The 26,841-nt window shown below is 45.1% G+C and overlaps 1 protein-coding gene across 2 annotated transcripts in view; it reads left to right on the top strand.

Annotated features, from left to right (window-relative positions):
- Nucleotides 1-2,111: 2,111 nt before the first annotated feature.
- NID1 (nidogen 1) overlaps nucleotides 2,112-26,841 on the top strand; it is a 96,448-nt gene continuing 71,718 nt past the window's right edge. The window contains exon 1 of one of the 2 annotated variants that reach the window (XM_061404906.1): nucleotides 2,112-2,490. In XM_061404906.1, the coding sequence (XP_061260890.1) occupies nucleotides 2,266-2,490 (225 nt within the window). In that variant the 5' untranslated portion in view covers nucleotides 2,112-2,265. The remainder of the gene's footprint in view (nucleotides 2,491-26,841) is intronic. The other variant, XM_061404907.1, reaches the window with a different exon arrangement.

Below are 26,841 nucleotides of genomic sequence, written 5' to 3'. Positions count from 1 at the left end.
CTGGACTCCAAGCTACCCTGAACTGGCAGAGAGGAGAATGGCTCTTGCTTCTGTGTTAGCGAAGGAGATTTCCATGGACCAATGGGAGTTTCAGAAGCTGTCTGAGTACTAAAAAGGCAGAGAATTCAGGAGAAGGGGTGAGATCATTCCAGGGGCAGGCTGAGGCTTCAGAGCCGGCAGTGATGTGAGATAAAAGGTGTGGGGAGGAGGTTTGGAAGGGGAAAATCTGAAGGGCAGGCGGGATGAAGCTGGCCAGGCACACACCGGGAAATTTGAGGCCATTCAGGTGAGCACAGAGGAGGAAGATGAGTCTCCCAGAGACCAAAAGCACCGAAATGGGTGGTGCAGCAGCTGAGGCCACTATGGATAGCATGGGATAGAGTCAGAGGGCTTCCGGGGCAGGACAGAGGCTCCAGGGTACTGCATTTCTGGGAAGGAATTGAAGGAAAAGCCACTAAATTTGGGAACAGATTGCAGGCTGTGTTAATCACTCTTTAGCATCAAGGGAAACAATTGTGGCAATAATGGTTCCACTTAACGTTGTGGTTAAGAGGTCCCTGGAATCGGACCACCCTGGGTCCCCATACAGGCTTCCAGATGTGTAACTCTGGCAAAGTGATTTAAACCTCTCTGGCTCTCTCTGTCCATCTTCTGTATGTGGAGGTGCTTTCTGTCTCCTTGGGTTATTGTGATTGCAAAACAAGGGTGTATTTCATTGACTTTCCTTGTAGTTTCTACTGGTTCAGGACTCATGTTCCCTAAATATCTAAATGTGATACAGAATTCGCTGTTTTTTGGGAGAATTCTCCCAGACTGGGTCCCAGGTCCTTAATTTTAGCTGGCAACAGGGCTGGGGGTGGGGGGTGGGGGTGGGCGAGGGAAGGATTGATACCCTGTTGACCTCTCCAGGTTAACAAGTCTGACATCAAACAAATGGAACTCCCAAAGTCCCAGCTCCCATCCCCTGACTTCAAAAGGCAGCAGAGGTTTGCAATGCTCTAGGCAAAGAGTCAAACACAACTGAGCGACTAAACTGAACTGAACTGAATTGAGACTCAAAACTTTCCACTCAAGTTAAACGTTTCTCCCCTCTCCCTTCCCATATCAAATTTATAATCAGGTTTTATTCCTTCTTTCATTGTAATGCCTTTTAAATTCATTTTTTCCTCAACTTCCACTTTTTTTTCTCATCCTTTTTTTATTTTTCCTGTCAATGATCCTTGGATGACCCCTGCGTCTCTTCTTTCAACCCAGGGCCAAATTAATGATCAAGGGATTATTTAGGATACAATTTACACCGTTTTATCTCCCTTTGTCAAAAACTCTAAATAGTTCTTCTGTAGATGTTAGAGAGAGTTCAAATTCCTAGCTTTGGTATTAAAGGTTTTACTAGGCATAGGATTCCTTTCCTGGGGGAACGGCACCAACTCCAGCTTCTAGAACGTACCTTCTCCAGTCCCCTGGGTGAAATTTTATCTTTTCCGGAAGACCTGATTTGATTTCCATAACCCCAGAGACGCTATCCTTGACCAATTATTCCAGTCCTGATGTCCTTTATCACTTGGGGGCCTTAGCCTGCCTGAATGATGTTCTACACTCATGACTTTGACTCTGGAGGTTGGACCGGATTTTTGGCCCAACTTTCCATTACGAAGCACAGGATCCCACACTCACTGTTAGGTTGAAAGAATGGATGTTTGAGTCAATAGCCGTGGTCCTGGCCGGATCCCTTCTTGTTAATCCTCAGCATCTAGTACCCCCTCTTCCTACCAGTCTGACCATGTGAGTCCGACCTCCGGACGCCACCAAACAGCTTTGGGGTGGACCGTGTCCGAACGCGGGGTAGTTCCACGTCCCCGGATCTCTACGACTTAGCCCTGGGCCAAGGACAATGGTGCAAAGCCTGGCACTCTATTCCTACCTCCCGCAGGGGCCGTTCGGTCGGAACTGGGTTGGTTTTGGGAATCGCGGCCTCTAGCGCCCATTACCCGGCGGGGAACGAGGGCGACCGGACCCGAACGGCTGGGGGATTCGGTGTCGCCCCTCGCCCTCCCCCTCGCGGCCATTGGGCAGCCTCCGCGGACGGGGCGGGGCGGGGCAGGGCCCTCCCCATCTCCCCTCGGTTCCCCTCCCCTATTTCCCGGTGTGGGAACCTCGCGAGGCGGGAGGCGCGGAGGGGCTGCAGAGGGGCGTCCGGTTACATCTCCGCCTTCCTCACCCTCCGGCCGCAGAGCTCCTCGGTTTGTGGGACGGCGCTCCGGGAACATGTTGGCCACGGTCCGCCGGAGCGGAGCTGCGTGGACGCGGGCGCTGCTGCTGCAGCTGCTGTTAGCGGGGCCTGGGGGCTGCTTGAGCCGCCAGGAGCTCTTTCCTTTCGGCCCCGAACATGGGGACTTGGAGCTGGAGGCCGGGGACGACCTCGTCTCTCCAGCCCTGGAGCTGAGCACTGCGCTCCACTTCTTCGACAGATCCGATATCGACTCGGTCTACGTGAGTGCGACCCCGGGCGGGAGGTGGGGGCACTTGGGCGAGAGGCCGCGAGGGGCTGAGGCGGCGTCTGAAGGAAGGCCCGGGCGGGCCGGGGGCGCCCGCGGAGCCGGACGGACCGGAGCGTCGTGGGCGGGCACCCGCACCCGGTGGCCGCCGGGGCGCGGGGTGCGGCGCTCCGTCTCCAAACCCAAGTGGGCTCCCGCCTCCGCCCGGCCAGCCGACCTCCCCGCCGCCTGGTCACGGTCGCTCGAGGAGGGTCACTGGGTTCTGGGGAGTTCGCCCCGTCTGCGCCGCCCCGCGCGCGCAGTGCCAGGCTCCGGGACTCTGTGACCTGGGACCCCGGGACCCGGGCGGAGTTTCCTCTCCCGCGGCAGTGGGCCGGGAAGTCTGTCCGCATCTAGCCATTGTCCCCTGCTTTTGGGGGACAGGACCCGGTCCGCTTGGGACCAGGCGCCGGACGAAGGCCAGAGCTGGGTAGCGGCCGTCTCGCGGGCCCCGGGATTACTGTAGGTGCCGGGGCAGAAAAAGACCGCCAAGCCCAGCTCTCGGCCCCGGGAATGCAGTCGACAGCCCCTGCATTTGTGTGTGCGGATTCCGGATACATCTTGGCAATGATTCTGCTCTGTGTCCAGAGTTCAGGGCTGGGAAAGCAGAGTGCCTCGGTGATCCAATTTCCTGTAGCCGACCATTGTCACCATGGGGGGTGGGGAGCCAGATGGGGAGAGGGACAGGGAGGGACCTTTGGCTCTCTGGAGCGTTCTCCGGACTGGCTGGGCGCGGGGACGCTGTCAACTTGGTAAAGTCCTTTCGTGCCGCCTCCTGTCGCTGCCGCGCACCATGTGGATTTCATATAAAGCTGTGTGCATTCCAGAAGAGGGGCGGGGGAACAGCTCCAACAGCGGCTGGAGCCTGTCCTGCCCCTGAAATGGCTCTGCTGGTCTGATCCCGGCAGACTGCGCCCGGGACAACACCCACGTGGAGCTTGTCGGCTTTGCAGAAAAAGAGTGAGTCCTTGAAGTCTCCACCCACAGAGGGTGTCCCCTTGCTATCCCCACCGCCCTGAACTCCTTGGGCAGTCTCCTGTAGCCTAGAAAACTCCCTCTTAGGTTTTTAAATGTGCAAGATAAAATCCATAGGATTGTCAAGGAAATCAATTCTGTTGAAATACGTGTTAAAATATTTTTTAAAAAAATTGTTTGAATATATGTCATTTAAAAAAAATTATATTAAATAACAAGGTGAAGCAGTGGCTCCATTGTATGGTCAGCTAATGACTGAACTTTCAAGGTCATGGGACTGTAAACAGTATTCAGAGACACCTACTATACACCTACACCTACTATAATGACTATATAGTGATAGGAGCATATCTGTGACTTCTATTAGTGGCATAGTCATTAAGTGCTAATACAATTGTTACCTACACTTACAATGGAAGGAAATGCTAAATTTGGGTTATGGGCTACTGAAAATTAAGATGAAGTTTATTTTTCTAAGTTAACAGACCCATGAGTTCTATGGGGGGTAGGTGGTCATTGGATCCTAAGCTCAGAACCTCTATGTTAAATTAGGGCTCTTCTCCTCTCCTTTACTTGTGGCATCAGACTAAACACATTACATTCTGCAGACCTAGAAAATCTATTGTTGAAAAGTGATTCCTGTCAATCCACACCTTTTGAGCCTATTTGTTTGTTTATAAAAATGTTTATATATTTGGCTGCACCGGGTCTTGATTGTGGCATGCAGAGTCTTTAGTTGCAGCCTGAAGTATCTTTTGTTTTTCTTTTTAAGTTGGGGCTTTGGAACCCTTAGTTGTGGCATATGGAATCTAGTTCTCTGACCAGGGATCGAACCCTAGCTCTCTGCGTTGGGAGCATGGAGTATTAGCCCCTGGACCACCAGGGAAGTCCCCTGAGCCTATTTGGGGTTTTAATCTACATATCAAGGAGAAAGACTCCCAGAGCTCTCTGCACATCTTAACTTCTGTGCTACAGGTTCAGTTCCCAGGAAGGACCCTGAGATAGAGATTGTAAGTGAAAGCGTTAGTCACTTAGTCATGTTGGACTCTTTGCAACCCCATGGACTATAGCTGGCCAGGCTCCTCTGTCCATGGGACTCTCCAGGAAGAATATTGGAGTGGGTTGCCAGTCCCTTCTCCAGGGGATCTTCCCGACCCCGTCCGTGATCAAACCCAGGTCTCCCAAATTGCATGCAGATTCTTTACTGTCTGAGCCACCCGGGAAGCCCTGAGATAGAGATTAGCAGGCAGGTTATTTCATTAGGGGGAGCTCCTCAGATCCACCCCTGTGGAAGGGAGGGCAGTGAAGTAGCTGAGCTGCAATGCAGATCAGCAAGATGCCTGCCACCCCTCTGGGAGCTCTCAAGGTGGGATAAGACTTTCAGAGCTCTCAAGTATCCTGAGAAGGTGATCAGTGATTAGATTAGGGCTGCCCTGGAAGGAAATGGGAACCCACTCCAGTGTTCTTGCCTGGAGAATCCCAGGGATGGCGGAGCCTGGTGGGCTGCCGTCTGTGGGATCGCACAGAGTTGGACACGACTGAAGTGACTTAGCAGCAGCAGCAGCAGCAGCCCTGGAAGGAGTTATGACCCTTGGGTGAGGCAGTTTTTTCCATGGAAACAAGAGGCACTATCAAAGAGGAGGGCTGTGGGCTGCATTCCTGGGAGCTGAAGAGGGATCTGGTGCCATGTCACAGCGTCCACCACTATCTGTTGTGTAGATGCTCTTTTAGCTGGTGGAAACCCTTACAGGGCTCTGAATGAAAAAGTGAATTGACAGGGAGTGTGAGTATGAACTAGATGGTCTGTACTGTTCTGGGCACTAGATTAGGAAAAAGAAAGGAAAGCCATCGAAATGGAAAACAGTTACTGGGTGAGTACATGTGTCAGGGTCTAGCTAGTCTTACATTATTTAATCCTCACAGCAACTTGCCCCTCTTTTTTCAGATGAAGAAATAATAATTAGTAATTACTCAAGGCCATCAGATCAGATCAGATCAGTCGCTCAGTTGTGTACGACTCTTTGCAACCCCATGAATCGCAGCATGCCAGGCCTCCCTGTCCAACACCAACTCCCGGAGTTCACTGAGACTCACGTCCATTGAGTCAGTGATGCCATCCAGCCATCTCATCCTCTGACATCCCCTTCTCCTCTTGCCCCCAATCCCTCCCAGCATCAGAGTCTTTCCAATGAGTCAACTCTTCACATGAGGTGGCCAAAGTACTGGAGTTTCAGCTTTAGCATCATTCCTTCCAAAGAAATCCCAGGGCTGATCTCCTTCAGAATGGACTGGTTGGATCTCCTTGCAGTCCAAGGGACTCTCCAAGAGTCTTCTCCAACACCACAGTTCAAAAGCATCAATTATTTGGCGCTCAGCTTTCTTCACAGTCCAACTGTCACATCCATACATGACCACAGGAAAAACCATAGCCTTGACTAGACGGACCTTTGTTGGCAAAGTAATGTCTCTGCTTTTGAATATGCTATCTAGGTTGGTCATAACTTTTCTTCCAAGGAGTAAGCGTCTTTTAATTTCATGGCTGCAGTCACCATCTGCAGTGATTTTGGAGCCCAGAAAAATAAAGTCTGACACTGTTTCCACTGTTTCCCCATCTATTTCCCATGAAGTGGTGGGACCGGATGCCATGATCTTCGTTTTCTGAATGTTGAGCTTTAAGCCAACTTTTTCACTCTCCACTTTCATTTTCATCAAGAGGCTTTTGAGTTCCTCTTCACTTTCTGCCATAAGGGTGGTGTCATCTGCATAGCATCAATTAAAAATGCCCAAGCTAGGATATCAGCCCAAGTCTGTGTCTGACTCATAATGCTTTCAACATCAACCCTAAAACATGTGATGGACCAAAGGGATTGCTATGAATTAGAGTCATGGGGGAAGATTTTACAGAGGAGATTACATTTAAGATTTGAAAGAAGAGTCCAGTTTCAGTAGACAGAGGCAGAAATGGAGAGGCCAGAAATAGAAGATACTGCTGGGGCAAGTGCATGACGGTGGAACAAGCTTGGCAGGTGCTGGGAAAGTGAGGAATATGACCCCACTGGAGCAGAGTGTTTTTGTTGGAATAGGAGGATTCTTCCTGGGATAGGCAGATGGGAGTCAGAAAATAAACGTATCAGCTAGCTCTTGCTGTGTAATGAACAACCACAAAACCTCAGTGGCATGTAACAATAAGCATCTGTTGCTCATGTGTCTGGAATTAGTAGATGGTGGGTTCATATAGGGTGGCTTCAGCAGGAGCAACTGGGATGATCTGGTTCTACTCTAGGCAGGGATGTGGGAAGTGTCTATCACTTAGCATAGCTGTTTTGCCTAATATGATAGCCGTTTAGCTATGTATAGCTATTTTAAATTAAATTGATTAAAATGAAATAATATTAAAATTTCAGCTTTTGAATCACAATAGCTGACATTGCTGCTGTTGAATGTATGCATTACCACTAAAAATGCTATTAGATGGTGATGTTTCAGAGGGCCAGCATGTTCTTTTTTCATGGGGATGTCAAAAATGTAAGAGAGTAAGTGGAACTGCATAGTGCTTTTTCAAGTCTTCTCTTTTGGGTCACATTTCCTAACACCTCACAGACTAAAGCAAGTCTCATGACTGAGCCATGGTGGGGCGAGGGGCCCTCTTGGTTGCCCACCTTGCTCTTGTGGGCTGTTGCATGATAAGATCTTTTTCTCCCTGTGGAATAACCTCTTATTTTTGAAGTGGCAGTCCCAGTGATGAAGCCAGTCATTCTTTGGACCCTATCCTGGATAATGAGTGGGGAGTGGGCCAGTCTGTAAATCTGCTTAGCCAGCTCTGCTGCCTTGGCCAATGCTGTGAACTCCCCCAGGCAAGAGTTCTTCAAAAACACAATGCAGTTGTGCAGAACAATCAAGACATTTGCTTCTTTTGTTTGGAATCTTATTACCTCGATTTACTAAGGCTGGTTATCTCATGCTGATTGAAAGCTCTAATTGCCTGTAGGCCAATAGAAGAAATTCTAGAACGTGATTCAGTTGCATACGATATTCTTTATGTCTTGATTCATACACATGGTGAAATGAATTAGTTATTATTTAATACGTTCAGTTGGTGTGGGAAATAAAATTCTTCCTGTGATGGAAAAACAATAAAAGGATATCCTTGGAAGAAAAAAGATTGTATCCTGACTCTCCTGACTCATCTCCTCATCTTCCTTGTGTACGACTGTCTGTGTCTCTCTTACACACACACCACATCTTCCACAAATTGATTTTCATTATATCACTTACACATAGGAATCTTTCCTTAGGTAGGGTAAATTTAACTCTCCTTTTAAGACCTTCTAATATTCTTCCAACTTTTACCCTAGCTTCTATGCCAATATAGGCTGCTCATTTTCTTCAAAACTTGCTTCATTCCCACCAAGGGATTACCAAGAGATTCTTGTGTGTTGTATGGGACTGTGCAAGGCGCTGGGACTTTAAACCATGTGAAATGCAGCTTCTGAATATGACCAGATCCGTGCCCTCAAGGAAGTCCCGGTGTCAGGAGGGAGCCACAGAGGAACAGGTGGTCCCAGTGCCCTGCACTGTGAATCGTGATAAAGGAACAACACTCAACACTTGAGGAGCTCAGAGTCTCCAGACGAGCTCCACTCAACCGGGTTCAGTCCCTGACCCTAGTAGGTTTGAGCTAAGTCCTTGAAACATTGTACTGTGATCATTGCTGATCTCATCCTCTATTCTGTCTGTCCACAAACAAATGACAAAGCCCCTAAAGTTGTAGAGTGTATTTCCTTTGTTCAGTTTTTCCTTTCTTTGGGGATTGTAACCAAACTCTGTGGCTACATCTGCTTGCTCCATGGCAGCGTCTCTGGGTTGTGTTTAAAGCACTATCCTAAGGCAGTGTGCTCTAAAACTGGGCTTGCTTCTCCACTGAGAGCAGAGATCGCATCTTTTTTTTTTTTTTTTTTAAATCCAAACCTTTCTTCTATACTTCACTCTTGGTATTAGATTTTTTAATATTTATTTTTATTTATTCATTGGACTGAGCCAGCTCTTAGTTTCTGCATGCAGGATCTTTAGTTGTGGCATGCAAATGCTTAGTTTCCGCATGTGGGATCTAGTTCCCTGACCAAGGGTCAAACTTGGGCCCCCTGCATTGGGAGTGAGGAGTCTTAGCCTGGACCACCAGGGAAGTCTGTGGTGTTCAGTTTTTTGATGTAACTTTTGAGAAACATGTTTCACGCACAACAAACCAATGCTACTCTTTCAAAGACATCAACGAAAAGATGTCCCTTGTACACATAATATACAGAACCACAAAAAAAGTCAAAGTGGAAACGCCCTGCAATTTCTTAATGTGTTAGGAAGTATAGCAAAGCAAAATAAAGCATTACAGACAAATAGTGTTTAGACATTCTGGCATATATAGTGTTCTTAGTGTAATTGGAACGAAACTTTTCTGTATATACACACTAAATATTTTAGAAGCGAGTAAAGTAAACGGAAGCACCAGTTCTGTAAATTACTCTTGATCATGCAGGCAAGTAAGTCTCTTGCATAGTTCATGGTGTTTCATCGAGGCAACACTTGTGCCCACAGAACCTACTGACTCCGTGGCCGTTGGATTTGAGATCATGACCAGCTTCATCTGGCATTTCCTTTTTTTCTATTACTTATTAAAAAAATTTTTTATTCGGGTCTAGTTGTTTTACAACGTGGTTTTAGTTTCCACTGTACAGCAAAGTGAATTAGCTGTATGTATACATATATCTCTTTTTTGGATTCCCTCGCATTTAGGTCACCACAGAGCACTGAGTAGATTTCCCTGTGCCATACAGTAGGTTCTCACTGCTGCTGCTACTGCTAAGTCACTTCAGTCGTGTCAGACTCTGTGTGACCCCATAGACGGCAGCCCACCAGGCTCCCCGTCCCTGGGATTCTCCAGGCAAGAACACTGGAGTGGGTTGCCATTGCCTTCTCCAATGCATGAAAGTGAAAAGGGAAAGTGAAGTCGCTCAGTCGTGTCCGACTCTTAGGGACCCCATGGACTGCAGCCCACCAGGCTCCTCCATCCATGGGATTTTCCAGGCAAGAGTACTGGAGTGGGGTGCCATCGCCTTCTCCGAGGTACTCATTAGTTATCTGTTTATCAATAGTGTCATCTGCCATTCCCTGAAGCAACATACCCCCTTGGTTTTGTGGTGGTGTTAGGGTGTGGGACTACTCGTTGCGTCTTCCTTTTGTTGTGTTTGAACCTTCAGCATTTCCAGTTGGTGTTCTCATGTACCTATCATGGCAAAATCTTTTCAAGGTTCATATTCCTTAATGTAGCATCTACAGACCCAACCAGCAGCTGTGAACTTTGTCACTTTGCTGGTAGTTTGAACTTCCCGCTGCCGCAGCAGGAAGCCCAGTGTTCCTGCTCAAGAAATTAATTGCTTGCTTGTATACCTACGGCTGATTCATGTTGATGTATGGCAGAAACCAACACAGTACTGTAAAGCAATTATCCTTCGATTAAAAATAAATAACAAAAAAGAAGTTAATTGTTTGGCTCTTCTGGTGGATTGCATTTTCAACGTGTGTTCTTGTAACTTCTGGATTGCTCTTCTGAATTGGTTTTTTAATCTTGGCCTTTCCAACCTTTTATAATTTCTCATATGTCTTGGCACTCTGATTAAGTTCTTTTTTGGCAGACTGCAAGCTGAATAGATGTTTCTCCATATTCAACATGTTCCCATGACTTTTTTGGGGGAGGCTAGAGTCTGGGTTGGATGGGAGGTTGCATGCAACTCTGTCCTAGTTGTGAGTGGCTTGCAGGCCAGCCTGGCTCCGTGAGGTTGTTGTATGCCTCTTGCCATCACTCATGGACCTGCCGCACTTACTGGCACAAAGGAAGTTTACGGTTAAGTCCAAGACCACCACCCATGGTTATGCAAGTGGTTTGCAGCACAGGGCTCTGGCTGAGAGGACAGATTGGCTAAAGTCCAGCCCACAGGCCACTCACCAAGCCCTGAACCTCAGCATGGGCCTTTCCATTCAGAGAAAAGGGTGCCTGCTTCTGTTTTGCCTAAAGGCCTCCTACGGTCTAACAGTGGCCCTGGCTGGGTCACAGAATACTTAATAGAGTATTAATTTCCATCAGAAGTGAAAAGGAAATTGATGAATCATGTTGATTAACTGATTTATAATTGAGGTCCAGTCACTTCATATATCACCCGTTTACTATTCCAGACCTCTTTTTATTATTAAATGAAGAGATTTGACAAGATTATCTCTAAGGTTCATTTTATCGTGGATCTTTGATGTTCTCTGATCAAGTGACCAGATGTTGAATAGGTACCTTTACTCACTCAATAGCATCTGACTCTGAGACCCCCGTGGACTGTAGCCCACCAGGCTCCTCTGTCCATGAAATTTTCCAGGCAAGAATACTGGAGTGGGTTACCATTTCCTACTCCAGGGGATCTTCTTGACCCAAAGATCAAACCCGTGTCTCTTGAGTCTCCTGCGATGGCAGGTGGGTTCTTTACCACTGCACCACCTAGGAAGCCCTATTTCAGGACACTGGCTGTTTCTTATAAAATGCAGTGCAGTGTTGAAATACATCGTCTAGTCATTCAACAAATATTTACTCTGTTTCCTAACATGCCAGGACCAGTGCTAAGCTTTGGAGCTAGAGATTGAACCCAGACCAGTGTTGTTTTTGCTCTTCATAGTCTAGTGAGGAAGACAGGCATTAAATCAGTAATGATACAGATCATTGACCAATTGCCGCTATGATAAGTGCTATGAAGAAGAAGTTAATGTATTGTGGTGAAACTGAGGTAGGTGGAGGGTCAGGAGGATCCTCTCAACCTGAAACTGAAGCCTGGAAAAAGGGGGTTAGCCATGTGAAAAAGGGAAAGGTCAGGATGGTGGCTCACTACTGAGTGTAAGACCAGGAGCATGTAGAGAGGAAGAGCTTGGCATGTCTTTGGGATGGGATGAGAGCCGATGTGAGTGAGAGTGGCGGGGCAAGAACTGGAGGAGCTACGTCAGACTTGGACACACCAGCTCAAAGCCCTCCGAGCATTTCCTTTTGCACTTGATAGCCAGCTTCTCACCACGTGTCTGCAACTTACATGGTACAGCCGTGCTGGCTCTCTGCCCTCATCCTATTACCCCGCTCTTCTCTCATGCCAGACTGATGCCTCACCAGCCACTTTTTCTTCCTTGAGTACAGCCAGCTTGTCCCACGCTGGTGTAGGCTCTTCTCTCTCCTCTGATCTCCATGTGTCTGCACCTTCCCGTCACGCAGGTCTCTGCTCACACGCAGACCCCCGTGTGTGATGTTTTGTTGCATTGTCTTAATTTCATCCCAGCATGTATAGCCACCTAAAACTAGTTTGTTTATTTGTTCACTTGTTTGTTACTCGTCTTTTTTCATTAGACTCTGAGCCCTTTGAAGGAGGCGTAGTCTGACCTGCCTTATTCACCGCTCTCTGCCTGATACCAGGAGTAGTGTCTGGGGGACAGCAGGGCCTTTGTTATGGTTTGTTGAATGAATGAAGGAAGGAATGACTTCTAGGTATTTCTTTATTCTATAAAGCAGTGGGATGCCACTAGAGATTCTGAGTTGATGAGTGACTTGATTTAAAAAAATTTTTATTTTATATTGGAGTATGTGTGTGTGTTAATTGCTCAGTCGTGTTAACTCTTTGCGACCCCATGGACTGTAGCCTGCCAGGTTCCTCAGTCCATGGAATTCTCTGGCAAGAGTACTGGAGTGTGTTGCCATTTCCTTCTCCAATATTGGAGTATGCTGCTGCTGCTGTTGCTAAGTCGCTTCAGTCGTGTCCGACTCTGTTCGACCCCATAGATGGCAGCCCACCAGGCTCCCCTGTCCCTGGGATTCTCCAGGCAAGAACACTGGAGTGGGTTGCCATTTCCTTCTCCAGTGCAGGAAAGTGAAAAGTGAAAGTGAAGTCGCTCAGTTGTGTCCGACTCTAGCGACCCCATGGACTGCAGCCTACCAGGCTCCTCCGTCCATGGGATTTTAATTGATTTACAATGTTGCATTAATTTCAGGTATTCAAAGTGATTCAGTTATACATAATTACTGCATATATTTATTTTTCAAATTATTTTCCGATTTAGGTTATTATAGAATATTGAATAGACTTCCCTGTGTTATACAGTATCCTTGTTGGTTATCAACAACAATATCCTTGTTGGTTATCTGTTTTAAATATAGCAGTGTGTAATGTCAATCCCACGATCCTAATTTATCCCCATCCCTTCCTGACATGATTTATTTTTAAAAGATTTCCATTTCCTCAACAAAAAAATGGTGTTAGAGAAAAAGGAGGGACAACTGCTTAGATTAAAAGGGTTTTAGAAACAAGTTAGTCAAATGCAAAGTGAAGACTTTGTTGAATCCTGATGGAGACAAAGTGGCCGGAAAAGACCTTTTTGAGACAAACTGCTTTTCTAGAAGAGCTACATATGGAGTTATTGATGGGTGAAATAATCTGATGCCTTGGATTTCATTTAAAATACTTCAAAAGAGGAAAAAAAAACAAATAATGCACATATGTGGAAAAAACAGATAAAATGAGAACTAGAGCGTGTGGATACTTTTGGTGATTCTTCATTGTGTGTTTGAAATTTTTCCCTTATAAGTAATCTTATCATAAGAAGCTTTTAAAAAATTAGGCTGCCTCTGGATAGAGGATTTTGGGGGGAAGTGTGGAGGAGGAAGAGTAAAGTCCACAGCTAGAGACCTGTTGCCAGCGTCCAGGGGAGGGTGTGACAGTGTCTGGACAGGGGTTGTGTGTGTAAGGAGGCTTGCTCGCGTGTTATCACATCTGAGACATACAGCCGCCTTGTGAGGTCATTCGGGCAGCTGCTAGGACCAGCCCCATGTTATAGAGAGGAAAACTGACCCCTGCAGCTTGTCAAATACCTTGTCAAAATACACTCAGCTAGTGCTGAGGTGGACCTTGAACTCAGATCTTACCATTCCGAGTTCCATGGTCTTTGTACTGTGCCACTTTGGACGCTGATTTCTTCCCTTCCTTCACTGGTTTATTCGTTTCACAGTCTCTGATCAGCACTGTGGTGTACAGATTTGGGGGCCAGGTGTGTGTGGCTACATCAGATGTTGAGTGACACCTCATATGGTTCCTGCTGCCATGGAACTCACTACTGACACACCACGCATACTGCATCCCAACATACACATCACAACACTCACCATTGCATTGCTTGTGAAAAAAGTTGGTTCTTAGTCCTTAAGGAGCAGGCTTATTGACTGCTTTTTCCTCAGGTAAATTTTTTCTTTTTTTTTTTTTTTCTGGCTGTGGCACGAGGCATATGGGATCTTAGTTTCCCAACCAGTGGTTGAACCAATGCCCCATGCAGTGGAAGTGCTACTTGACTGCTAGGGAAGTCCCTTTAATTTTTACTCAGAAGTGTTTTCACACGCATACAAAAAAGGGGAGAAATTAGTATCACGAACACCCATAGACACATTACATAAATGTAACCATTGTTAGCATTTTCCCTATTTAATTGATTCTTCTTTACTCATGTATCCAAAATAAATTAAAGTCAGTATGACATTTATATGCATTCCTAAAACAATAATAGCATTTCCCTAACTAACCAGCATACTTTTATCACACTAAACAAAATCAACTTGTGTGTGTTAGTCACACAGTCGTGTCTGACTCCTTGTGATCCCATAGAGTGTAGCCTGCCAGACTTATCTGTCCATGGAATTCTCCAGGCAAGAATATTGGAATGGGTTGCCATTTTCTCCTCCAGGGTATCTTCCCGACCCAGGGATCAAACCCAGGTCTCCTGCATTGCAGGCAGATTCTTTACTGCCTGAGCCACCAAGGAAGCCCTAACAAAATCAATAATGACAAAAACAAAATCAATAATAATTTCCTATTTTCAATTTATGCCTTGTCCATATCAAATCTCTGATATCCCCAAAGCTGTCTTTACAAGCTAGAATTATTCGGACTGGGGACCAAAGAATGGCAAGCGCTGCATTTGACTCTTAAGTCTCTTTTAATTTTACTGATCCTCTCCCCACTTTTGATTTATCAAGTTATTTAAGGGTCACTGCTTATTGTCCTATATAATGTCCTATTTTCTGCATTTGACTTTTTTTGTAATGTAGTCTAGCCTGTAATTGCATCTCTATAGAAAACTGGTAATTTGGAAATATTCAGGTTAAACATTGTTTTTGTTAGAAAACGTAGAATTTTATTTTAAAATTAACTTGGGAAATAGTAAGACAGTGCAAATGGGTTAAAAAAAAAACTCGCCAAAACAGTGCTAAGTTTTCTTACTAGCCTGGCCTTCAGCCCCATTGTTCTCTCCCCAGAGAATATTACTATTCATGAATTTTTTATCTCCTTGCAGAGAGATTCTCAAATGTACAAACATGTGTATGTGCACATTCCCTCTTGTTTTGTACACTTCCTTGATTTTCTAAATCACAGCTTTATGAGATATAATTTACGTACTATAAAATTTACCCCTTTACACTGTACAATTCAATGATTTTGTATATCCCAGGGAATTGTGCAACCATCATCATGGTCTGGTGGGCTGCCGTCTGTGGTAGAGGTCGCACAGAGTCGGACACGACTGAAGTGACTTAGCAGCAGCAGCAGCATGGTCTAACTCTGGAATATTTTGCTCACACCTCACCCCACCCCAGCCCACCCCTGCCCAAACAAACCCAGTAACCTTTAGCAATCATTCCCATCTCTCCCCACCTCCCCCAGCCCCTGGAAACCACTTATCTACTGCCCGTCTCTATGGATGTGTCTGTGCTGGACTTTTCACATAAATAGAATCATACAACATGTGATCCCTTGTGACGGGCTCCTTTCACCCAGCATAACATTTTCAAGGCTCGTCCACTCTGCTGTACATATCAGTTCCCGGTTCTATGACTGAATAATATTCTGTTGTTGACTTTGTCCATCCATAAGCTCATGGATATTCAGCTTGTTTCTCCTTTCTGGCTGTTAGGAATAATGCTGTCGTGTCCAGGTTTTGTGTGGACATCTGCTTTCAGGTCTGTTAGATATACCTAGGAGTGGAATTGCTAGATCTTAGGGTAACTCTATGTTTAACATTTTGACGAACTGTCAAACCAGCTTTCAAAGAAGCTGTACCATTTAACATTCCCATCAGCAACGTATGAGGGGTCCAGTTTCTGCACATCATCCTCAACACTTGTTGTTATCTAACTTTATGATTTTAGCCATCCTAGTGGGTGTAATGTGGTATCTCATTGTGCTTTTGATTTGCATGTCCCTGATGCTAATGATGTTGAGCATATTTTCATGTCCTTATTGGCTGTTGGATATCCCTTGCTCATTTTTAATTGGTTTCATATTTTCATTGATGAGTACGTTAAACATTTAACAAGAATATTTCATGAATGAAGCTGTGCATGTCACACTGTATAACATCAGGAGGCAAGTGATCTCTGTTAGCTGCTTGTGTTAAGGTGATGACAGCTTAGATCATGTCTGTTGGGTTACATTTTTCCCCTTGTGAGCAGAGGGCAAGCAATGGGGTGATACTTTGACTTTACACAGCTGTCCTCTTGCCCACCAACCTTTCACTTAATGTCTCTGGCAACTATTGATACTCTTTGCCTAAATCAATTACTAAATTAAGGGTTGCAAAATGGTGTTCTATTTTGTCTTGCTGTTGGCTTGTTGCCTTTGCTGGTTGGTTTCTAGCATTCTTTCAGTTAATACATTATTAGCTGGCTTCACATGTGAAGTGAGTGAAGTGAAAGTCCTTCATCAAATGGGGCTTTGGGGCTATACTGACATGGTTCATTCTGGAAAGGCAGATGAGTGCTTAATTCTTTCCTTGTGATATTTGATGTTCAAATTAAGGGGTTGATATAATCCAAATTCAGGGAGTCCTGGTGCCCTAGTCAGCACAGGTAAACTTCTGATTTCTCCATCAGAGGTGTTAGAGAGTCAGGCTTCTCCCTAGAGACTGCCGGTTTGGACTAGGTCCTTCTCTTCCCTTCCCTGATCACCTACTGTTCTGGAATGCAAAAGGACACTTCTACCTCTTCTGTGATAGACACATCAGAAGTTAACATTTAAAGACTCTCAACCACTTCTCAGTGTCTCAATAGTAATTCCCTGCATAAGAAATGGCTAACTGATCCAGAGCCTCTCATTAGGCATTAGCTGGATTAAGTTTAGAACATTGGCTCATCTTTTAACTATTACCCCTAGGTTGCCCCTTGTTCTTAATCTGCTAATCCTTTTGTTTCTGTTTCTAATTCAAGCCAGAGTCATTTCCCTGGATCAGTGGGGTTAAGAGAAAACATTTGCAATTTAGACTCAAGAGTTTTGTTCTGGTACTTTTGTTGTAGCCACGCGTTCTGGGAAACAAACTCACTCAGAAGGACAGTGCAGATAGTGGGGTGCAGTTTATTCCACCGGCGGGCCCAAGGCAGAGTCTCCTCTTAGCCAAGGACCCTAACCAGTTTTTCTGAAAACCTTATATACCCTAAGTGTACGGGCCCAAACCCACCTCCCCAAATTCCCTGAAACTAGTCTGAACAAAGGAAAAGAAAGATACAAAATCAAAGTTAACCTGTGATTCATATACCTTAAGCCTAGGTAGTTAACAGTGGACAATTATCAATAGGCCTGTGGTCATACCCCAATAAGCATAATAGAATTTATGATTCTATTCGGTTACACAGATAATTTGGGTACTCTTTTAGGCAATGGAGAGTCTAGGTACAAGCCCTGGGGCTCTTCCATTCAGGGGGCCTGGTTTTCCAGTTGGTATGTCGTTTCCAAAGATACTGGGCATAGGGCTCCAAGTCCATAGTCTCGCCCAAGATAGGGTCCTGCTTTCAAGATGGAGCCTGTTCTGTCTGTTTCCTCCTTCACTCCCCTCTCTTGATGCTCATAACTCATAGTATGCACATCACTCATAGGGATATATTGCGCCCTGACTCTCTGACCTCCAGTTTGGGAGAACAACAACCTTTGGGTTACAAGTTCATAACACATTGTAAAATAAAGGGTCCACAAAGCAGAACTATCAAGGCAACTATGACAATGCTAAATATAGTTTTCCACTAACCATCCTTCACCCAGATAGGACCAAAGTCCAAAAAGAAAGATTATCATCAGACATAACTTTTACCTGACCTTTCATGTCATCTGCTGCTGCTGCTACTGCTGTCACTCCAGTCGTGTCCGACTCATGTCATCTAGGATGGTTGATATATAGCTGGATAAATCAGGAATATATACACAACATTCAACTTTAATTAAAGCACAGGTCCCTCTTTCTACTGAAACTATGGTTAGTCTCAAGATGATACCAGCAAGTCCTTGTAGCAGCAGTTGATTGTAGAGCTTCACCTCTTGTTCTTCTTTAAGATGACCTTGGTTTCACAGGGGTCAGTGGGGTCCTGTTGTGTAGTCCGCTCAGCGTCGTCCGGGTCTGCGTGGTATGCTCTCTTCACCCTCATGTGGTGGATCCAGGGAGTGACACCTGCAACTTTAACTGCCGTAGGGCTGGTTAGAGCAACAGTGTATGGACCCTTCCAATGTGGGGCCAAGGAGTCGTGTTTCCAGTCCTTGATCACACCTGATCCCCAGGCACAAATTCGTGAATCCGTTCCCCAAGGGGGAATGGCACCCTTTCTTGTACAAACTTAGTTACCTGATTTATTACCTTACCCAGTTGTTCCATCTGCTGTGAAATCTCATCTCCCCTTACCTGAGGCAAATTTGTTGACACCTGTTTTATTATGGGAGAGGGCCTCCCATACACAATTTTGTACGGAGAAGAGCCATGGGACTGTGGGGTCATCATGAGTCTGAACAGAACCATCAGAAACAAGTCCACCCAGGAACTGTCAGTCTCTAAGATCCACTTAGAGACTGTCTCTTTAAGTGTCCAGTTGGTTCCTTCCACCATCCCAGAACTCTGGGACCTATATGCTGTATGTAATTTCCACTTGATATTCAAAGTTTTGCTTACTCGTTATACTAAATCAGCTACGAAAGCCGGGCCATTGTCTGATCCAATGCTGGTAGGAAATCCAAATCTGGGAACTATCTCCCTGAGCAGGCACCAGGCTACTTGTGATGCTCTTTCAGTCCGGGTAGGAAAAGCTTCTACTCATCCCAAGAACGTACATACTATGACCAGCAGGTAATGGTGGTGTCGGTGAGGTTTCATTTCAGTGAAGTCCACTTCCAGGTATTCAAAGGGCAGCGAGTCTCTTACTTGAATCCCTGGAGGTTTCTGTCTGTGCCGAGAGGCAGCATTGACCTGTGAGCAGGCAGGGCAGTTTTGAGATTCTGTCCTGCCTAGGGAAGAGAGGCGCGAAACCAAGAAATATTTTCAGATTAGCTCTTCCAGTTTATCATGGCCTAGATGGGTTGCTTGGTGCGTTTGGCTTACAGAGTGGGTGCCAGCTCCTCCGGTACTAATAATTTGCCACTTGGCAATTTTCACCATCCCTTTTCAGTCTTGATGGCCCCCTCTGCCTTGGCTAGTTGGTTTTGGGCTCCAGTGTATTTTGGAGAGTCTAACGTTAGCTCAGGTAGCTCCGCCAATATGAGAGCTTTAACAGGGGCTTCACTTGTCACCCCCAAGCCCTCAGCCGCTTGTTTAGCGGTCTTATCTGCCAGTCTGTTCCCTGAGCCCAGGGGGTATCCTCCTTGTGACATCCTCAGCAGTGTATGACTGCAACCCTTTGTGGTTCCCAAGCAGCATCTGCTGCTGCTGCTGCTGAGTCACTTCAGTTGTGTCCGACTCTGTGACCCCATAGACGGCAGCCCACCAGTCTCCCCCATCCCTGGGATTCTCCAGGCAAGAACACTAATAGAGTCTTAATTTCTTCCTTATTTTTAATATCTTTTTCACTAGCTATCAGAGGCCTCTCTCCTTATACAGAGCCCTGTAATGTGGCAAAAGCATACCTGGAGTCTGCATAAATGTTTGTCTTCTTACCTTTTGACAGCTGGAGGGCCTGGGTTAGAGCATATAGTTCGGCCTGTTGAGCGGACCAGTGTGATGGCAGAGAGCTAGCCCCAACGATGGTTTCTTCCATGACTACTGCATATCCCAACAGTCTACTGTCTAGACTGCTTCCACTATTTGTAAGTTCGTGGTGTTCTCTGGTGGCCATCCTACTCCCGTAGGGGGCCATTCGACCTCACAGAGTATGTGGAGGCAGTTAGGCTTCATCTTCACCCCATAGTCTCCTCCTAATCCCTTCTTTAAATGTTTAATCATGTGCTCCAATACAGTTGCCTTAGATTCACTTCCCCCATCTTGCTTACCTTCTCGGACCTTCTTCTACTTTTCCTTTTTGTTCTGTCTACGAAGTTCTCAGTACCCTATGTACTTCTGATATTTCCACTCAATGACACTTAAATTGCCATTCTGCCTCCTTCCTAATTGGGGTGAGAAGAGCCTTACCTGCCAGATCCCAGAGGGAGAAGGGGGATCTGTGTGTCTTCACCTGCCGGTCAGCATAGCCGAACCAGAACACCACGTGGTCCAAGACTGTGTCTCCCTTAACTTTTAAAGTCCATTCTGCCTTGGTGGGCTTGATCAGATGCGGATGAAAATACAGATGGGTTAAATATCCCATGTCCCAGGCCGTCTGTGGAAAAGCCAATTTGTACTCACTTATGTATCCCCCTTCTTCTAGCCTGACAATTCTGAGGGGGTCAAGAATTTCATAGCAGATGGGACACCTCCTTGGGGAGAGCAGAATACGAACACACAAAAACCAAATTTCTTCTCCTAAAAATCCCCTGGCAATGGCTTGGTAATAATTTTCCCCTAGACGGCGTGGACACCACCTCCTAAATGACCTTCACAAATTTCCTTCCTAAGCCTTAACACACTCGTCAGCGTGTTGCCACCTGCCAATTCCAGGCTCCTGTGGGTCCCCGCTCCTTCTAGTCCCTCCCAGAGGGGTGATCAGGCCCTCTCTTCCATCCTACCGGGTGGGTTCCTTCTCACCTGAGCGCTCAGTTCCCCTGCTGCCGTCCACTATCTGCTAACATGAAGGGTCTGGGCATTGAGAAGCAGAATCCTTCCAGAAGGGCGAGGCGCCATCCCTCCTCTAGAAGATTCGAGCCGCAAGGCCTCAGAGTAGTCCCAGATGGGACTTGTCTTCTCAAAGTGAGGTGTTTCCCGGCCCATGCACCAAATGTTGTAGCCACGTGTTCTGGGAAACAAACTCACTCAGAAGGACAATGCAGATAGTGGAGTGCAGTTTATTCCACCGGTGGGTCCAAGGCAGAGTCTCCTCTTAGCCAAGGACCCTAACTAGTTTTTCTGAAAACCTTATATACCCTAAGTGCATGTGCCCAAACCCACCTCCCCAAATTCCCTGAAACTGGTCTGAACAAAGGAAAAGAAAGATGCAATCAAAGTTAGCCTGGATCCATATGCCTTAAGCCTAGGTAGTTAACAGTGAACAATTATCAACAGGCCTGTGGTCATACCCCGGTAAGCATAATAGAATTTATGATTCTATTCGGTTACACAGATAATTAGGATATTCTTTTAGGCAACAAAGAGTCTGGGTTCGAGCCCTGGGGCTCTTCCATTCAGGGGGCCTGGTTTTCCAGTTGGTATGTTGTTTCCATAAATACTGGGCATATAGTTCAAAGTCCATAGTCCAGCCCAAGATAGGGTCCTGTTTTCAAGATGGAGCCTGTTCTGTCTGTTTCCTCTTTCGCTTTTAGTGTATGATGTTAGGCAAGTCTTATAAACGGAAATTCATTTTTTTCTCAAAGGAAGGATGAATATGATACTGAATCTGCCTGCCAATGCAGTGAGACATGAGAGACGCAGATTTAATCCCTGGGTTGGGAAGATCCTCTGGAGTAGGAAATGACAACGCACTCCAGTATTCTTGCTGGGAAAATTCCATGGACAGAGGAGCCTGGCAGGCTACAGTCCATGCAGCCACAAAGAGTTGGACACGACTGAGCAACTGAGCACTTTGTGATAGCTGGAGTAAAAATGCTTTGTAAACTGTCAAATACAACAAAAGTGGGTCAGGGGTTTCCTGGTGGTCCAGTGGCTAAGACTCCAAGTTCCCAGCACAGGGGGCCTGGGTTCAATCCCTAGTAAGGGAACTAGATCCCACATGCTGCAGCCAAATTACAAAAAAAAGTGGGGCAGGCCCCAGGTCCCGCTTTGGGCTCTAAGCTGGAATCAGTCGATCTCCACCACCTTGACTGTTACTAGTTCAGGCTATTTCAGGGGCTTCTTCCTCAAGTTTTTGTTTTCTTAGGCCCTTTTTGTTTTCCAGCTTTTCCTAGCTACCCGACCTCTAAGCATGAAGCCACCCCATGAAGCTTTGCAACTTCCAGGACTTTTGCTCCCAATTTCTCTAAACTACATGGCTGAATATAACAGAAAGAGCGCAGGTCATGGACCCGACCAGGTGTGGGTTCAAATCTTGGTCCCATCTCTTGCGGACTGTGTGACTGGAAGCTAAATTAAATCTTGTCATTTCTTTATCTGTTTCATACACCTGAAAAGCAGGTGGTGGTATTAAACTTTTAAAAGTGTGAACAGCTTTAGTAAAAGGCCTCAAACTTAGCAGGAAGCATTTGCTGCCTTTTCCTTCTTGGCCCCAAATTACTTTACCTTAGATTCCTGCTTCCTCCCACCCTTGGAGTTTGCTTTTGCAACTCCTACCAATTTCATTGTCTTCCCAGTACAGCTATTTGCATTTCTAAAAGGGGCCCATTTGTTTCTTATTTGTGCCTACCTCAAGTATTCTTAACCACATCTGTTCTAAAGTAGGCTTTCCCCTCAGTGTTGCAGGCTGCTTTCTGCCCTGAGGTTCTGCTACTAGGCTCATTGGAGCCAAAAAATGGATGTTAATTTCATTGCCTCAGTGTGCACTTAAATGTGAGAAATCTAACACATAATTTTAATGTTTGGAGTATCTGCCTTTGACTTTCTCCTTCACGTGTCTTCACATGTCTCTAAGTTCACTTTAAAGATGCATGGAGATTGGAAGTGCTTTTTAAAATAGGGACCACTCCTCCATTGTGAGTTTGTGCTCCGTCCCACGTCTTCTTACTGTCAACAGAGTTGAAAGGATTGTAAGTGGATCCAGCTGTTAGCTGTGTGGGGCTTGCATTTTCACCAGAGGCATTTTGTGATGTAATTGATGGTGCAGCTGGATGAAGAGCCTGGTGTTTGGTGTGTTCCTTGGGGTGAATGAATAGGTGTGTTTTGTACAGGGGTGTTAAGTTGTGCTAGTAAAATGTTAGGCTGAACAGTACCTTTGCTGAAGGAACTTCTTTTTTCGCAGTGTAAACTGTCAGCAAGATTCAATGTGCTGTATGTGGCTGTTTTTCAATAAAGAAGCAAGGTATTATTTACTCTACCAAAAACCTCAGCTAGGCAGTATTTGGTGAGAGTTACCCTAAGACAATAATATTATTACTACTTTAGCCCTCAATGATCCAGACAGACTTTCTCAGCAATGCATTCAGTTCAGAAGAGTTTTGGAAATTCCCTGGCAGTGCACTGGTTAGGACTCTGAGCTTCCACTGCAAGGGACACAGGTTCAATCTCTGGTCAGGGAACTAAGGTTCCACAAGCCACATGGCACAGCACCCCCCTCCCCTCCACCAAATTCACAAGAGTTTTGCCATGTAACAGTTACCAAGTCCAAGCTCATACTGCTTGCCTCATGACAAGCCAATAAATGAGAGTGGTTGGGGCAAGGAATAGTGGCTTTTTCAGAAAGTCCGCAGACCAAGGAGATGGTGGATTTGTGTCCCAAAAAACCATCTTTCCTGAGTTACGAGTCAGGTTGTTTTTTATACCAAACAGGAAGGGGTGTTGGTTGCTGCAAACTTTTTGGTGTGAGAATCCTTTGCTCTTACAACAGTCCTCCATGTAGGTTTGGTGACAATGTCCCTATAAACTTCAACAAGACAAATGTTATTCTCTGTTCTGCAACTTTTTATCTCTAGTGAATGGAAAGTGTTATACCTTTAAAGGTCAGAGCCTTGAAAATGCCTGTATATTTCAGGCCCTAGGCAACATTCTTGTAGCAAAAGCAATAGGATACAAAGGATAAAGGAAAAGAAAGATCCAATATGGAGTCAGATTTGCTCTTCCCTATTACATAATCTTGATGAAATATTAATGATGATTATTAATATATATTATATTAAAATTAATTAATTTAATATATAAATAATATATGTGTTAATATAATATAATACATAATCTTGATGAAATATCACATAATCTTGATGAAAGTGAAAGTGGAGAGTGAAAAAGTTGGCTTAAAGCTCAACATTCAGAAAACGAAGATCATGGCATCCGGTCCCATCACTTCATGGGAAATAGATGGGGAAACAGTGGAAACAGTGTCAGACTATTTTTCTGGGCTCCAAAATCACTACAGATGGTGACTGCAGCCATGAAATTAAAAGACGCTCACTCCTTGGAAGGAAAGTTATGACCAACCTAGATAGCATATTCAAAAGCAGAGACATTACTTTGCCAACAAAGGTTTGTCTAGTCAAGGCTATGGTTTTTCCTGTGGTCATGTATGGATGTGAGAGTTGGACTGTGAAGAAAGCTGAGCGCCGAAGAATTGATGCTTTTGAACTGTGGTGTTGGAGAAGACTCTTGAGAGTCTCTTGGACTGCAAGGAGATCCAACCAGTCCATTCTGAAGGAGATCAGCCCTGGGATTTCTTTGGAAGGAATGATGCTAAAGCTGAAACTCCAGTACTTTGGCCACCTCATGCGAAGAGTTGACTCATTGGAAAAGACTCTGATGCTGGGAGGGATTGGGGGCAAGAGGAGAAAGGGACGCCAGAGGATGAGGTGGCTGGATGGCATCACTGACTCGATGGATGTGAGTCTGAGTGAACTCCGGGAGTTGGTGATGGACAGGGAGGCCTGGCGTGCTGCAATTCATGGGGTCGCAGGGAGCCAGACACGACTGAGCGACTGATCTGATCTGATTACATAATCTACAGCAAGGAATGTGCTGGTGCCATCGCAACTCAGGGAACCTGAATCAGGATTCCAAGGTGCTAATTTGCAAACTGTTAAAAGATAAACTGAGGCATATATTTTAAAAAATTAAGAGTTTATATGAGCAAAAATTGATTTGAATTGGGCAGCATCCTATCTAGCAAATAAAAAGGAGCTCTGAGGAGCTGTATGAAATGAAAGACTTTATTAGGCAGAAGGGAGTGGGAAGAGGAAAGTTATCTGGCAAAAGAAAAAAGTAGGTTGTGTTATTGCAAAGTTATTTTTCTTTAAGGTAGCAGGGGTCTACCCAGCAGATTACTTCACTACTGCTAATCAGATGGTTCCTGCATATAGTGGAAACTATAATTAAGCCTCGATTTGGTGATGTGGGGCTTAGCATAAGTGACTCCATTTTGGGCATGTTGTCTTTTTATTTGTTTGTTTTTTCCTTTTTTGTTATTGTTGTTTGCTCCTTTTTTTTTTTTTTTCTGTTGTTTTTTAACGAAAGAGAGAGAGGTGCAGATGTACGGGAGCTGGTGGTAAACCCTACTTGGAGAGGGCAGGAGGGCTTCACAGGGAGAAATGGGACTTTGCCAAGGATGAAAGCTAAGCAAGGATCTCTGAGGCCAAGGGAAACATAGATGCAAAACCTTTTATGCAGTTAAGTAGGTGAAACACCATGGTGAGTTTGGAGAAGTGTAAGCAATTAAACAAATTTTCCTAGCACATCTATTTCTACTTTAGCCTTCTCCTTACCACCCATTTCTCCTCACCCCTTTCCACCCCCGCTCTGCCATCCTGCCCCTCTAGGTTGTCACAGAGCACCAGGCTGGGCTCCCTATGTTATGTAGCAGCTTCCCGCTAGTTATCTGTTTTACAGATGGTGGTGCATATATGTCAATAGTACTTTCTCAATTTGTCACATCCTCTACATCCCCTGCTGTGTCCACAAGTCCATTCTCCACATCTGTGTCTCCATTCCTTCCCTGCAAATAGGTTCATCCATATCATTTTTCTAGATTCCATATATATGCATTAATATACAATATTTGCTTTTCTCTTTCTGTCTTACTTCACTCTGTATTAATAGGCTCTAGGTTCATACACTTCACTACAACTTACTCAAATTTGTTCTTTTTTATGGCCGAGTAATGTTCCTTTGTATATATGTAAAGTAACTTCTTATCCATTCATCTGTTGAAGGACATTTAGGTTGCTTTCATGTCCTGGCTATTGTAAATAGTGTTGCAATGAATATTGGGGTGCTGCTGCTGCTGCTAAGCTGCTTCAGTCATGTCTGACTCTTTGAAACCCCATGGACTGTGGCCCACCAGACTCCTCTGTCCATGGGATTCTCCAGGCAAGAATACTGTAGTGGGTTACCATTTCCTTCTCCAGAGGATCTTCCCAACCCAGGGACCAAACCCGATTCTCTACATCTCCTGTATTGGCAGGCAGGTTCTTTACCACTAGTGGGAAGCCTGAAGGTACCCAAGGGGTACATGTGTCTTTTAGAATTGTGGTTTTCTCAGGGTATATGGCCGGTAGTGGGATTGCTGAGTCATATGGTAGCTTTAGTCCTAGTTTTTTCAAGAATCTCCATAGCAGCTGTATCAGTTTACATTCCCACCAGCAGTGCAAGAAGGTTTCCTTTTCTCCACATCCTCTCCAGCATTTATAGTTTGTGGATTTTTTGATGATAGCCATTCTGACTGGTGTGATGTGGTACCTCATTGTAGTTTTGACTTGCATTTCTCTAATAATGAGCAGTATTGAGCATCTTTTCATATGTTTATTGGCCATCTGTGTGTCTTCTTTGGAGAACTGTCTACTTAGGTCTTCTGCCCATTTTTTTTAATTGGATTGCTTGTTTTTCTAATATTGAATTGCATGAGCTGCTTATACATTTTGGAAATTAATCCTTTGTTGATTGTTTCATTTGTAATTATTTTTTCCTGTTCTAAGAGTTGTCTTTTCTTCTTGTTTATAGTTTCCTTTGCTGTGCAAAAGCTTGTAAATTTAATTATATCCCATTTGTTTATTTTTGTTTTTATTTCCATTGAGCTTGGAGGTGGGTCAAAGAGGATCTTTCTTTGATTTACGTCAGAGTGTTCTACCTGTGTTTTCCTCTAAGAGTTTTATAGTTTCTGGCCTTACATTTAAGTTTTTAATCCATTTTGAATTCATATTTGTGTATTGTGTTAGGAAGTGTCTAATTCATTCTTTTATATGTCACCGTCCAGTTGTCCTAACACCACTTATTGAAGAGGCTGTCTTTTCTC

Source organism: Bos javanicus, chromosome 28 (assembly GCF_032452875.1).
Source record: "Bos javanicus breed banteng chromosome 28, ARS-OSU_banteng_1.0, whole genome shotgun sequence".
Lineage (NCBI taxonomy): Eukaryota > Metazoa > Chordata > Mammalia > Artiodactyla > Bovidae > Bos > Bos javanicus.
Note: the sequence above shows the minus strand (reverse complement) of the source record. Positions and strands in the feature narration are given on the sequence as shown.